This window comes from Heloderma suspectum, chromosome 2 (genome assembly GCF_057233095.1).
Source record: "Heloderma suspectum isolate Gila_16-S chromosome 2, 16-S_ref, whole genome shotgun sequence".
Lineage (NCBI taxonomy): Eukaryota > Metazoa > Chordata > Lepidosauria > Squamata > Helodermatidae > Heloderma > Heloderma suspectum.
Genome location: NC_139459.1, coordinates 377,944,349 through 377,958,944, shown reverse-complemented (window position 1 = coordinate 377,958,944; position 14,596 = coordinate 377,944,349). Strand labels below are relative to the sequence as shown.

Here is a 14,596-nt window from a genome sequence, read left to right as displayed (position 1 = left end):
GCCACACATATTGGGGGATGATAAGAACATAAGAACGTGAGAAGAGCCCTGCCTGATCAGGCCAAGGGTCCATCTAGTCCAGCGTTCTGCTCACACAGTGGCCAACCAGCTGTGGACCAGGAACCCACGAACAGAGCATGAGCACAATAGCGCCCTCCCGCCCATGTTCCCCAGCAGCTGGTGCACCTAGGCTCACTGCCTCTGGTACTGGAGGTGGCACATAGCCATCAGGACTGGTAGCTACTGATGTTCTTATCCTCCAGGAATTTGTCCAATCGCCTTTTAGAGCCGTCCAGATTCATGGCCATCACTGTGTCTTGTGGTAGCGAATTCCATAGTTCAACTCTGAGCTGTGTGAAGAATTCCTTCTTTTTATCTGTCCTGAAACTCGCACCAACCAGCTTCATGGGGTGACCCCTTTGGGTTCTAGTATTATGAGGGAGAAAAATGCCTCCCCACCCACATTCTCTAACCCATGCACAATTGTGTACACCTCTATAATTTCGCACACCCTTCCTCGCCTTTTCTCCAAGCTCAACAACCCCAGCTGCTGTAACCTGCCCTCATACGGGAGTTGCTCCAGCGCCGTGACCATTTGAGTTGCCTTCTCTGCATGCATAGGTGTGTGTGTGTGTGGGGGGGGGTGCCTGTGTTCAAAAGAAACCCGTAGCTTTGTCTGTGTCCAGGTGTGTGTAAAAAGACATAACGTGCCTGAAATTCTGTGGAAAAAGAACATGTGGTACCCCAGGGTTGTACAGGTAATTTTTTTAAATGTAAATAAGTCAAGATGAGTCATGCAATCCATCCGTTACTCACACCTATGTCTTGTATTCCACATTGCCCCTGGTTATTTATTTATTTATTTGACTATTGTCATTATAATACTATCATGTATTATTTCTTACACTTATACTAAAATACCATGATGAAATACTTTATTTTATAAAATATTTTATACAGCAAAGTATTTTACTGTATAAAACACTTGCATCTAATCAGTAGAACAAAAGAGTCCCTGCCTGCAAGCTTGAAATCATAACAGAAAGGACACAGAAGGGAAAAGGGATGGGGAGGGAAGAGGGGGGGAAATTAAGGGTGCAATCCTATGCATGTTTAGACAGAAAGAAGTCCTACAGCTTGCAGGACTTTTTTCTGTCTAAACATGCATAGGATTGCGCCCTAAGCCTTTTGGCAGGCCTGGTGGGATGCAATGGCCCTGCTTTTCCTCTCATTTCCCTCGGTACAGGCTGCTGGTGGTGACAGTTCGGGTAGGAGGACCCTGATCGGGTGTACAGGAAGGCCCCCTCCTATGTTTGCTCCTCTGCTTTTCCCTGGTAAAATACCCATGAGGCTTTTTTCCCGACAGGCAGAAATTCAACAGGTGAAACACCGCACCTCCCTGCACGGTGGGGGAAAGCCTTCGCCCGCTAAGTCCCCGCCGGTCACGCAGGCAAAGAAGTTGTCCTGCCAGGAAAAAAGGGGGGCTCTGCAACCCACCCACGTCCCCCGCCGCTCCTTAGACGTGGTTTATGACCTCATTCTCTGCCCCTCCCCACCCCGTCCCCGGCATTTCCTTCTTTTTTTAAAGCGGACAAGTTTCACTTTTAGATTCCCAGAAACCGTAACCTTTCCTGGAAGGACAGAGCGCGGCGGAGGGGGTTTCCAGAAAGGGAGCCGGGGCTGGAGATCGTGCGCAAGGGGCAGAGTCCGGTTCCCAGCCCAAGCTCTCCTTTCGCTTTTTAAATCCGATTTGATCAGTGCCTCGCGCTGACGCGACAGAAAAGAAGGTCGCGCCGTTTCAGTTCGTTGTATTTTCCTCCGCCGGAGAGGCGAGCGGGCGGCCACCAGAGGGCGCGCCGGCCCCCTTTCACCCCTCGGCTAGGCTACGCCTCCGTGCAAAGCGCCGCTGCCTTTGCGACGCAAAGAAACTCCGCCAGCCGCGCGAGCAAGTAGCCAGCCTGGCTTGGAAGCTGTGAACTGGGCGCCGCCGCCGCCGCCGCCGCCGCCGCAGCAAGTCCGCTAATCCCTGCAGCGGCGTCTGCTTTCTCGCGAACGCTCCTGTTTGGGGGGCTTTGCTTTGTTTTGCAGGGGGTTCCCAGAACTGCGCTTCGGAAACTTGCCCGCCCGCTTCCGCTCTGCAGCCAACCGGCTCCTCCAGAAGCCCCGGGCCACCTCGCCACGCCGTTGGCATCGCCAGCCTCGGAGATGAAGCCCGGCCTGGCGCCCTGCGCCTGGATCTCGCTGGTGGCGCTTCTGGACTTCCTCGCCCTCCGCCTGGCGTGGCAGGCGCTGCGGCCGCCCTGGGGGAGCCCGCTGGCCTTCTCCTGGGCCATCGCCCTGCTGCGCTGCGGCATGCTGAGCCTCTCGGCGTACGCCACCGCCTGCCATGGGGGGCTGCCCAGGTGGCTCCGAGATGCCCTCTTCCCTGCAGCCGCCCTCCTCAGCTTCCTGGTGCCCTGCTACACCACCTCGCAGTACCTCCTCCGGCCCAAAGGGGGCGCCCCGGAGCTGGCGCACAGCTGGGGCAGGACAGATGTTTTCACCCTCAACTACCTCATCGTGGGGGTGGTTGCCCTGCTGTGGCATCACCTCGCCCCCCAGGGGCAGGGAGAGGTGGAGAAGAAACCCTCCGCATCCTTCGGGCGCCTCTTCTCCTGCATGAGGCCAGATGTGCTGCGGTTCGTGGCCATCGCTGGACTCCTGGTGGCCTCCTCCTTGGGTGAGTAAGTGTCCGTGTGTATACACATAATTGGGGGAGCACATATTGGTTACCTGCCTACCCCCAGCCCCCTTCTAGCCCCTTCCCAGCTTCCCATCCGGTGCATGGTCTTAACGATATAATGTATTTATTATTTCTTACACTTATAGTCTGTCCTATAACTAGAGGTCTCCGGGCAGTGTACAGGTACATTAAAATAATAGGATACAAAACTATTGTTTTGAATTTTATGTTTTTAATTGAAACATAAATGGATTAAAACATAAGTTAAAAACATAAAATACAAAACAACAGTTAGGTTGTTTTGTATTTTATGTTTTTAACTTACCTGTATACCGCCCAGAGAACTCTGGTTACTGGACGGCCTCTAAGTGTAAGAAATAATGAATACATTATATTGCCCCAATGGGGCAATAATAAGAAGGTACAGGCCAATGGGGCAATAATAAAAACAGCAGAAATTAGAATTGACCTTCCAGGTCCAGCTCACTCACAGTCCTAAGTATGGGGCGGGGAGACATGGATGTGTTGGGATAGGACACCTTTTTTGTCTGCACGTTTCACCTTTGGCTCCCTTTGCTGGTAGCCACCAACACATCTAACAATCTCTTTGTATTCTCCCAGGCCTCTTTTTCCTTTCTTTTCTTAAAAGCCATTTATCTTAGTGGCATCACAACAGCTTATGACAGTGAGCCCCATTGGGAAAGGGTAGGCAGAAGGTAGATCTCCAGATGTTTTGGACTTCAATGCCCAGAAGCCCCTGCTAGCATGGGCAATGTCAGCAATGCTGGCAGCTGAAGTCCAAAACATTTGGAGATCTGCCTTCTACCTGCCCCTGCCATGGGGTAATTGTAGACTGTGAAGGAACAGTCCCAGATGTTTGTCTTGCTTGCTCGCTGCCAGTCTGTTTCAATTATCCCTGCCCCCCAAATATCTCTGCTGAGAAATGACAAATTTGGCATACTTTAAACTTTCAGTTGATATTTCAGTATTTGCCTTTTTGTTCCAAATTTCACTTTTGATATCTGATTTTGAATTATTATTTTTAAAGTATGTTCCATATTACTGACTATTTCAATTTATAAATTTACAAAAATGAACAAATACCCCCACACACACCACACGTAATGCACACAGACATAAATATTTTCCTATAATTAATTTTGAGATAAAATAAGCTACAGCTGCAATCCTATCAACACTTACCTGGGAGTAAGTCCCTTTGAACTCAGTGGGACTTCCTTCCGAGTAAACGTGCATAGGATTGAACTCTTAATACTTTTCAAGCAATGATTATATGTATCAAGTTGAGAAATGCAGCTTGTATTCTTAATGTTGGGATTTTTTTGTGCTTTGGAAAAGAAAGGCAAAAACATATTTTAATTCTAAAGTAAGTAACAACACCTAAATGAAAATGGCATCCATAACTGGGAGGGTGTATGCCAATTTAGAATAAAATAAATTTTATTTTTTGCAAGGAGCTCTGTGTTAGAACATGTTTTGATTCTCCCCTGCCCTCTCGTATTTCATATGAAATTACTGACAGCCCTATTAAAGGAGAATTTGGTTCAGTCCAGCTGCAATCAGATGTGAACCAGCTATACCCGACTGCTCACCTCGTGAACCCCAAAACCAGAGCTTTCAGCTCCTGTTGCCCCTCCCGGTTCCAGTGTGCTGTAGCCCACTCCCCTTCCAAAGAACCCAGGAGTCCTGAGGCCTTTCCCCTTGCGTGCCGTAGGAGAGATGGCAATACCGTACTACACAGGGCGTGTGACCGACTGGATTGTGACCGAGGCCGGCTCTTCTGCCTTCAAGAAAACTCTCTGGGTGATGTCTCTGCTCACTGTGGGCAGGTATGGAGCAGCTCCTTGGGGAGGATTTGGGGGGAGGGCTGAATGAAAGCTTGGGGGCAGCAAGGGGAGAATAACTGGGGTGTTGGGAGACAGGGGCCCACGCTCCCTTTCTCATCTCCCTCAGTGCCGTGGCAGAGTTTCTCTGTGACTGCCTCTACAACACCACCATGAACCGGTTCCACACCCGCCTCCAGAGCGCTGTCTTCAGATCCATCCTGCACCAGGAGATCGGGTTCTTCCACACTAACCGGACAGGTAAAGGACCCGATCTATGGCCACCCCTTAATCCCATGCACTCCCCCTCCCCCTCTTCACTCTTCAGGGTCATCCAACACCGCCCCCCCATCTGGTAGTTTTTTGTTGTTGTTTATTCGGTCAGTTTTGTTGTTGTTTATTCGCCAGAGCTTCCTGTCAGCCATCACCACCCCCAGCTCCCCCAAGGTCGAGTCCGTCACCTCCAGAATATCATCCATCCATCTTTCCCTTGGTCAGCCCCTCTTCCTTTTGCCTTCCACTTTCCCTAGCATCAGCATCTTCTCCAGGGTGTCCTGTCTTCTCATTATGTGGCCAAAGTACTTCAGTTTTGCCTTTAATATCATTCCCTCAAGTGAGCAGTCTGGCTTTATTTAATCTGGTGGTTACAGCACTTCAAATGACTTTCCTTCATCAACTGTCAAGAAACGTTGGATGGAGATCCACCAGGGGTGGAATTCTAGCTCAAGAAGAAGTTAGGCCACCACAGTTGATGATGGTAGAACCTTCTCTTGCCATTAGATAACTCAGTTGCCTGCTCTTCATCTGGACCACTAATTCAGAAATGTAAGCCAGCACATTACATCGGATTCTGGCCATTTTATGTATTTATTATTCAAAACATTTCTATCCCGCCCTATATCATTAAAATCTCAGTCAGCATTAAGCACCCAGGCCAAGAGGTGACCTAAACAAACATTAGACAAAAATCCGAGGCATGCTGGAGCCTGCTGCAGTCTGTTTGATGTATGTGTGTGTCGATGGGCAACTCGTAGGCCAAAACATCTGGAGAGTCACAACACCCATCATCCCTATTCAGGAGGCTATCCTGTTCAGGACTGATGGGCTTTGACATCTGGATGGCCACAAGGTGCCCACCCCGATGGGTGTGTGTATAATTTTTTTGATTAAAATAAAATTGTAAAAACTAAAATTTTATTTTTAATATAATTCTATTGTTTTCTGTTAACCTAACCAAAGTAAATAGTTAAGTATGGAGAACCTGACACATGTAGAAGGTTAAATACTGAGATCCCAAGATGATTTGAGTGCCAGTGTGGTGTAGTGGTTAGACTGTTGGGCTGGGCCTCAGGAGATCCGAATTCTAGTCCCCAATTGACCATGAAGCTCACTGGGTGACTTTGCAGCCAGTCACTGACTCTCGGCCTAACCTACTTCACAGTGTTGTTGTGAGGATAAACTGGAGAGGAGGGGGACCATGTATGCCACCTTGGCTTCCTTGGAGGAAAGACGGGATATACATTTAAAAATGAATGAATGAATGAATGAATGAATGAATGATAGCTAGGTAGGCCAGGCCTGCCCTGAATTCTTCCCCTGAGGTCAACATGCAGAAATTGCTGCAGGCCTGCCCCACACCTTGTATGGGGGGAGGCATATAAGGGAGCAGGGGACAGGAGACAGCTGAAGTTTGTTGGGTAGGACAAGGAGAATAAAGGGATGAACCGATGGAGGGGCTAATGGTGAATCTTGCCTTGAAGAAACAAAGACGGCAGCTAAGAAGAAAAAAAGATGGCATCTTCCTCTTCCGTGACTTCTCCTCTGCTGTCCGTCTCTATCCCCACCTGACCCCCTCTTTCCCTCCACACAGGGGACATCACTTCCCGTGTTACCTCTGACACGGACACCATGAGTGAGGCCCTCAGCGGGGACCTGAGCCTGCTGATGTGGTACCTGATGAGGGGAGTCTTCCTCTACTTGACAATGCTGTGGCTTTCGGTTCCCTTGGCCTTGTTCGTCACGGTGGCCCTGCCCTTCATCCTGCTGGTGCCAAAGCTCACTGGGAAATTTTACCAGGTACCCAAACACTAAGCAATGCCATGCTGGGCCCTGATCACCAAGGACAGTTCGAAGCCAGCAATCTGTCTCCTAGTAAGGACCAGCCGGACGTCTCAATGGCTTTGAAAAGGAGAGTGTGATGGTTCTTAATTTGGAATAAAATGGAGGAGACAGAGCTCCTTGTGGGCGTGGCTGCAGGGACTGTCACGATGAGAACTTGCACATCAGCATTTACCACTGCATCATTGCCTAGCAACTGGTATTCATGTGTGTGCGTGTGCACACATGCACACCAATTGAGGACAACTGGGGAAGGTCCCATTTCTATTATCTGACTTTTCACCACCGCCTGATCCGCTGACCCGCCTTTTGCCCCTGCAGAACCTGGCACAGCAGGTCCAGGAGTCCTTAGCTAAGGCCAACGAAGTGGCGGTGGAGACCTTCCAAGCCATCTCCACAGTCCGCAGCTTTGCAAATGAGGACGGGGCTGCGCGGTGCTACGAGGAGAAGCTGCAGGAGACCTACAAGCTCAACAAGTGGGAAGCCGTGGCCTACGCTGTCTCCATGTGGACTAGCAACGTAAGGGATGCAGTGGCTCTTTGGGCAGCGAGTGGAGCTGGGAGCAGAAATGGGGGTGGTGTCAGGGTCCCCAGGGAGAGGGAGGGGCCTATTCCATTAGAGGGAAGGGCTGTGAGGCCTCCTCAGGTCCTAGGAGAGGGGTTTCTGGCTAACCCCATTTCCCCCCCTTCAGCTCTCAGGCCTGGCTCTCAAAGTGGGGATTCTCTTCTACGGAGGCCACCTTGTCACTGTGGGGAATGTGAGCAGCGGAGACCTCGTTACGTTTGTCCTCTATGAGATGGAGTTCTCCACAGCGGTGCGGGTGAGTCTGGGGCTGCCTCTGACCCAAAGCCTGTGAGTGGGGATGAAGAAGGGAGATCTTAGGAAGAACGTACCTGGCCGTTTCCCCTTCTTTGCCCCCCTCAATTGTCTCCCTCCTCACAGAATGTCTGTTTCCTTCCTCCCCCAGGTCCTCCTCTCCGTTTACCCCCATGTGCAAAAAGCTGTAGGTTCGTCTGAGAAGGTTTTTGAATACATTGACCGGACCCCCAAGATCCAGTCCACGGGGACGCTGGCACCCAAGGATTTACGGGGACACGTACTGTTGAAGGATGTCTCGTTCGCCTACCCTGACAGGGACAATTCACTGGTGCTAAAGGTAGTTGGGGAGGGGGAGAAACCAGATCTGTGGAGGGGGAGTCAAAGGAGATTGGGAAGGGGACATTAAGAGAGCTTTGCACGGCCTGTTGTTATCCCTCAGTAGCTGGAGAGCAAAATTTCTGCGTGGGAGTCCACCTGGTTTTAGCTGCCTTTAAATGGCTGGGGTTAAGCAGGGCCAAGGGATTCCATTGTAGCAAAAATTGGGATCATAGAATAGTAGGCTTGGAAGGGGCCTACAAGGCCACCAAGAGAAAGGATATTTCTCTTGTTGGTTTAAGGTGAAATCCTATGCATGTTTAGACAGAACCCATGCTGGCTGGGGAATTCTGGGAGTTTTAGGACTTCTTCCTGTCTAAACATGCATAGGATTGCACCATTAATGTGCTCATTTCTGCCTCGAGTTAGAAGTAAGAATAAGTAGATGTTAATTTGACCCGAAGGCTTTGCTAAGCTGCAACAGGCCTGGGGTGACCTTGGAGAGGTGGTGTCATGGCGATGCCTCCAAGGGCGGCATTATTGGGTGCCTGTCAAGGCCCATGGCCCATTAAGGGACTCACTGCCAATTCCTTGAGCTTCCCGGCTCTTCTGCTGTTCCTCCTTCTGATGCTTTCTCTTTGCCAGCCTGCTCCAAGTGGATGAGGGAAGGAGCAGAAACCCCCGCACACCTTGTTCTCTTTCTGTCTGGGAGGTGGTGTGGACTGGGCCCAGAAAGGGAAGTAAGCAAATGGATAGTGGCAAGGAGGAGGAGAGGGGCCCATCAAAAGGATCTAACCCGAGGGCTCCCCAAAACCTGGAACCAAAGCTGAGTGTATGATTGGGCCAAATTATAACACCCCTGCCAGTTCTCTTACACCCTGCCAACTCCTGCCCCCACCGCTTGCGTAAGGGCGATTCAGCATTTCCAGGGAAATTTCCAGGGAAACAAGCAGAAACACTCATTTCTGGAAGGAAGCAAGATGGTGTAAGGGAGCTTCGCCAACCTGCCTCCTTCCAGAAACGAGTGTTTCTGCTTGTTTCAGGGCTTCCCTTAGGAAGTGTTAGATCTCCCTTGCGTAAGTGGTGGGTCCTGCTTGTGCCACAGAATCGCCAGGACCCACTACTTGCAGAAGGGAATTGGTGGGGCAGAAAGGAATCGACGGGGCCGTAAGCGCCCCATTTGATTCCGCCCAGAGATTCCTCCCCCCGTGTAAGACCATTAAGTCCAGAGTTTAAAGTGACCTAACTGCACCGCTGCAGAGGTGCTTCTCCCCAAATCTGAGCCTATTTGCTCCCTCCCTTGTCTACAGGGAGTGTCCCTGGAGCTGCGCCCCGGCACAGTGACTGCCCTGGTGGGCCCTTCAGGGTCGGGAAAGAGCACCATTGTGGCCCTGCTGGAGCGGTTCTACGAGCCCCAGCAAGGTCAGGTGCTGCTGGACGGCAGAGAGCTGGGTGAATATGAGCACCGTTTCCTGCATCAAAAGGTAAGGGATCCTTCCACCCCACAAAACTTAGCAAGGGTACCACTCCCATGAATTGGCCCCTTCTTCTTGCTGTCCTCTGGGACTCCCCATAATCTCTGCTTGCTTCTTGGAAGCCCATCCTCTATATCGTCTTTTTAATTCCATGGCAGTTTCTTTTTCTCCCTGCAGTGGCTTTACACAGCATTGGGAAACATCTGTTGAGAGTGGAGTGGAGTTTGCTGCATTTGGCCTCCTTCGTCACTCTCTGACCCTCCTTCACTTCCTCCCTGTGTGCGCTTCCGGTGTCCGCACCCGTTGTTGGGTTCTTGTCGGCACTGGGCTGGAATAAAGTAGCCCTCCAGATCCACTGACCCTTCTGCCCTCCCTGCAGGTGGCGCTGGTGAGCCAGAGTCCGGTGCTCTTTGCTCGGTCATTGCATGGGAACATCGCTTATGGCTTGGGGGAGCGGAGTCGGGAGGAAGTAACGCAGGCAGCTCGGCAAGTAGGAGCCCATCGGTTTGTTGCCCAAATGAGCAACGGCTACGACACAGGTAGGACCTGCCGCCTCGACCCTCCTCTTGCAGTCCACCAAATCCCCATCTATGGGAGGGGCTGTAGCTCAGAGGCAGAGCGCCTGCTTTGCATGAAGGTCTCCGGCGTCTCCTGTTAGAAGGTTTGGGTGGCAGGTGATGGGGAAAGACCTTTCGCTGCCTGAGATCCTGCAGAGCTGCTGCCACTCAGAGGACATGGTATTGGGCTAGATCGGGGATCCGGAACCTTTTTCAGCCTGAGGGCTGAATTGGTCCTGCGCAGTTGTCGAGGGCTGCATGCCAACAATGGGTGGGGCTGAACCCCAAAGTGTGTGGGACAACCCCACTGCTGGCATGCTGCCCCAACATGATTGCTCAGACTACATTGACTCACACATCACCCCTCCCACACTGTAAACAGGCTTGTAAAAAGCCTCCATTGGTGGCAATGGAAGCTTTTCAAAAGCCTCCATTGTTGGCAATGGAGGCTTTTTAAGAGGGGTGGGTGAGTGGATTTACAGTGCTGGAGAGGAGAGGGTCAGCCCTCCCATCACCAGCAGTGACCCCTCGCTCTGAAAATGTCCACACACCACCCCCTGGTTGTAATTAGGCATTAAAAGCCTCCATTGTCTCCAAGGGAGGAGGGGAAATCCCTTATCTTCGATGTGTGATTGGAGATAAGAGCAGGGGCGGATGGGGACAAGCTGCATGCCCAAGGTCTCCCATCACTGGGCTCGATGGACTGGTACAAGTCAGCTTTCTATGCTCCATATGCTATGGGACAAGAAGAATTCTTCGGTGGTTGCTGAGAGATTGCGATGGGATGTAGGAGGGGAAGAATTTATAGATCAACCCTAGGGATTTATAGGTCTAGGGGTTTATAGATTAACCCAGCACTTTGAGTTGTAACAAGAGAATGAGTTTGAGAGAGCCTGTTATCTTCCTAAAAAGCACCCCCATTCCTGTTCCTTCTTCCAGATGCTGGGGAAACAGGGGGGCAGATCTCTGGGGGGCAGAGACAGGGGGTTGCCATCGCCCGGGCTCTGATCCGAAATCCCAAAGTGCTGATCCTGGATGATGCCACCAGTGCCCTTGACACAGAGAGTCAGCAACAGGTGAGTGAGTTGGGCATTTCCCTCCTGCTGCAGCTTTCGTGATTCTAGGTGGGATGCCAAAGAATGTGGCAGGTAGAAGAAGAAACGGTGTGGGTTCAGGGGGCGTTCACTGAAAGTGGATTCCATTTTTCCTCTTTAGGTAGAGAAGGAGATCTACGAAGGGGCAGCTCGCAGCCAGCGCTCCGTCCTGCTAATCTCTCACCGCCTCCACAGTGTGGAGCGTGCTGATCTCATCCTGGTCATGGAAGATGGGGAGATCCGGGAGCAGGGAACCCACCTGGAGCTGATGGAAAAGGGGGGTGCCTATTGGCAGCTGGTGCAGAATGGGAGCAACGGGAGCAGCAACGGGACCACCAGTGTGGACAGTGAACCTCTATAATGGAATCAGAATCCGCTGAGGATTGCGGCCTGGACTCCAAGGTTTTGCTCCCTGCTGGTGTGGCAGGGGACGGTGGGGCCTCCTACCCCAATCCACTAGCCTTAGCTGATGCGCAAGGTCTGAAGAAACACACCGTCCACTTTCACAGCCTCTCCATAATGACAATAAATATTGATGTTTATATAAATACACTCCCCACCCCAGTCTGCGTGGGATAAACTCACCAAATTTCAGCCTTGAAGAGTTGTGTGTCTCTCCACACGTATTGCCACAACCAGTATTACAGAGGCTTCTCAACAGCCGTTAAGAAATCTGTTTAAATGATGTGCCAGCTAATATTTAATGTACTGCTGTCTTAGCAAGGAGGCCTCAGTCCCATGATCCTCTCTGACTAGATGCCTCCTTTATGTGATCCTGCTGGGCAGATGGTTACTCTTTTTCTCTCTCCCTGCCCCCCACCCCATAGATTGCTTCTGATCCAGGGCCAGCCCTACCATTACACAAAGCGAGCAAGCCGACTCCAGTGGAAAATACTGGAGGGCAGAGCGTGGGGGTGAGATGTTGGAGAACAGAGCTCTGTGTGCCTCACATGGCCTGCCCTGCGCCCCCCTAAGCTAGCCGCCCTGCCCTTAGATGTGTTGGAGGACCCTGTCCCCTCACCACTGCTGAAGTAAGATTAAATTGCCAGTGCAGCTGGCTTCTGTAAACAGAATTGGGAGGGGGGCATCTTTTCTTTGCCTCGGACAGCAAAATGTCTTGCGCTGGCTGTGTTCTGGTCCTTGCGCTCCTCTTCCCAGCTAGCTCACATTTGTGTACATATATGGGCGGGGGGGGGGGGAAGCTGGGATAGGGCCTTTTCTATTGTGATGCTCCACTTTTGCAACTCGTTCTCCACAGAGGTGTCCCCCCCCCCCGCCCCGTTTATCTTTTTAGTACTGTGGGGGATTTTTTTTAAATCACCCAGACTTTTTAGAATGTTGGTTTTTTCATTGTTTGGTTGTACTGTATAACACTTTGGGACTGACTGTTTCAAATTCTGTAAATCACTTTGGAAGGTTGTGCATCTGAAAAAGCAGGGTGTAAATACTTAAAATTAATTAATTAAAATGTGTTCACTATGCCTGTAAGCTGCAGCCCCTGGACTTTGTGAAGCTGAGAGCAAACCAAAGACCCCAGTATCTTAGGAAGCCTCCATTACCTCTTGAAACCCCTGAAGGCTCCCCACAAATTGCAGGGGCACAGCTAAGGGGACAACCATCTGTGCGCTGAAACACATGCACTTGTCTTCACCTGGGTATTCTCATGGGCACATTCCGTTCTGTGTTTTAATGAAATGCATCCCCTAAAATGCAGACAGACCCCCCATTCTCTGCCTATGGGTGTGCCAAGAGGCTGTGTATTTCAGGGGTTCTGTCACCTTTCTTATTTTAGCCTTCTTCCTACAGGACCTGAGCAACTGCTAAAAATGTTGAGGCTTCTCCCAGTTTTGTTGGGGTTTTGTTGTCATTGAAGTAAAACAAACATTGACGTGTGTGTGTGTGTGTGTGTGTGTGCTCACAGAGAGACAGAGGTGGCTTTTTTTTTTGTATGTCTCTAAATTAAAACAACTTTTTATTTGGGATTTTGTCTCTCTTGCTGTCTACTTTGGGCCTGAACCATCATACTTCCCTCGGACAGCGATGGCATCTTTTTATAGGACTTCTGTAAGCTAGCGCTGATGTGGTCTTTTTCTGCATCCCGAAAGAACCTGTGTGACAGCGCCAGCTCTAGGTTTTTGGGGGTCCCTTGAGCAAGACACCCTCCATGGGCCCCCTCCCTCAGTGAGTCTGCCTTCTCATCGCGTCACCAGCTGCTATCGCTCTTCGTCCTTTTCCTCATCATTGCTACCACTTTCGCACTTTTCGTACAGGCCACGGCATCTACACGGTTGCCTGGGCCAGAGTGAGAGGCAGGTAAACAAGCAGGCTGGAGGAGCAACTCCAGGGGGATCTTGTCAGTGGGCCCCTGCTGGGGTGTTGGGCCCTCAGCAGTGCCTGACCAGGCCTACCCTCGCCGCCGGCCCTGCCGTGTGACGTACGTATCCTGAAACAACGCCTCTGAGGCTGGCTGGTTCTCTCTCTCTCAGATGCTGCCTTTCAGTGTAACCTCGGGAATGGGCAAAGGTGAAAGTAGGCAGGAATGGAGAGCTAAACTTTACAGCACTGCTGTATGTGTGCGCGTACACGCAATGTCTTTGCGAGTGCCAAATTGTGTGTGCCAAATGTTTCATTCACATTAATTCTTACGAAGTTCTGGCATGCCATGAAGGGAAAAACCCATGCGTGAAATTCGTTTCTGCTATGTGCATGCCCATCTTCCTCCCGCGGGACTGACAAATCTGCCCCCGCCCAGGGCCTCTAACAGCTGCATGATGGGCAGAAATCCACCTGGTGCAGCAGCTGTTCCCAGCTTTGAGAAGCAGCAATGGGGAAAGCTGCTCCCGTGGAGTTTCAGTTTCCCCTTTTTGTAGAGCAGTTAAAGGCACAGGAGCTCTGCTTGGAGAAACAAGTTGGCAGCCCTGTGAGAGAAAGGCCGCCTTTTGCTGTTGCGGTAAAGCTGGAATCCATTACAAGCGCAGGTAGAACATACTTTGGTGGTTGCTCAGAAAGAAAGGGCACGAGAATGGCTGTCTGCATCTTCGTTTCCCCCTCTAACGGCTGCCTGTGTGGTTTTCACGTCCTGTACAGCGCCTGGCGCACTGCTAGTGCTGGAGAAACGGTAAACCCAAGAGTTGAGCCAATGGCTGACGAGGGTGTGTGTTGCATCATCAGTTGCTAGATAGATTCGACAGCGGCAGGCTAGAACTGCCGGGGATTCCCCTGCTGCCAGCTCGGCGCGTGTAGCTGGCGCCCCCTGGTGGTGGAGAGGAACAGCCTGGAGTACCTGCCGCAAGCCCTTGGAACAAAAAACTTTTATGTAGCTGCGATGTAGTGTTACTTATTTTGTAAGTTTTGTGTAGCTTTGCCCCCGCCCCCGCCGCACACAAGGCCTTACAGGCTGCAGTCCTGTGCATAACAACGAAGGAATAAGATTTATGCTAAACTCAGTGGGGTTTAACATACTCTGGATCCGGCTGAGAGTGAGCATTCATTCATTCATTCATTCATTCCATTTATTCCATTTCTACACCGTCCAATAGTCAAAGCTCTCTGGACAGTTAACAAAGATTCAAAATGTTAAAAATACATTATATGTAGTAGAAAAACCATTTACATACAAACATATAAACAGACAGCACACACACAGAGGCAC

At 50.9% G+C, this 14,596-nt stretch overlaps 1 protein-coding gene and 1 long non-coding RNA gene across 2 annotated transcripts in view; both read left to right on the top strand.

Annotated features, from left to right (window-relative positions):
• Positions 1-14,596, top strand: part of LOC146356295 (uncharacterized) — an 867,031-nt gene that overhangs the window by 535,300 nt on the left and 317,135 nt on the right. The window lies entirely within an intron of this gene.
• TAP1 (transporter 1, ATP binding cassette subfamily B member) lies at positions 671-12,425 on the top strand. Its single transcript, XM_084831464.1, has 11 exons — positions 671-2,719; positions 4,458-4,572; positions 4,697-4,827; positions 6,437-6,642; positions 7,006-7,203; positions 7,376-7,504; positions 7,652-7,840; positions 9,129-9,302; positions 9,673-9,832; positions 10,790-10,926; positions 11,066-12,425. Exons 1-11 carry the CDS (start codon positions 2,206-2,208, stop codon positions 11,303-11,305), a joined length of 2,193 nt encoding a protein of 730 aa, XP_084687590.1. The 5' UTR covers positions 671-2,205; the 3' UTR covers positions 11,306-12,425.

Bases quoted from the DNA above. Each gene is read 5' to 3' on its own strand.
- TAP1 (XM_084831464.1), top strand. From the start codon at position 2,206: ATGAAGCCCGGCCTGGCGCCCTGCGCCTGGATCTCGCTGGTGGCGCTT. The intron at 2,720-4,457 runs GTGAGTAAGTGT...TGCGTGCCGTAG, and splicing joins CCTGGTGGCCTCCTCCTTGG to GAGAGATGGCAATACCGTAC. The intron at 9,833-10,789 runs GTAGGACCTGCC...TCCTTCTTCCAG, and splicing joins GAGCAACGGCTACGACACAG to ATGCTGGGGAAACAGGGGGG.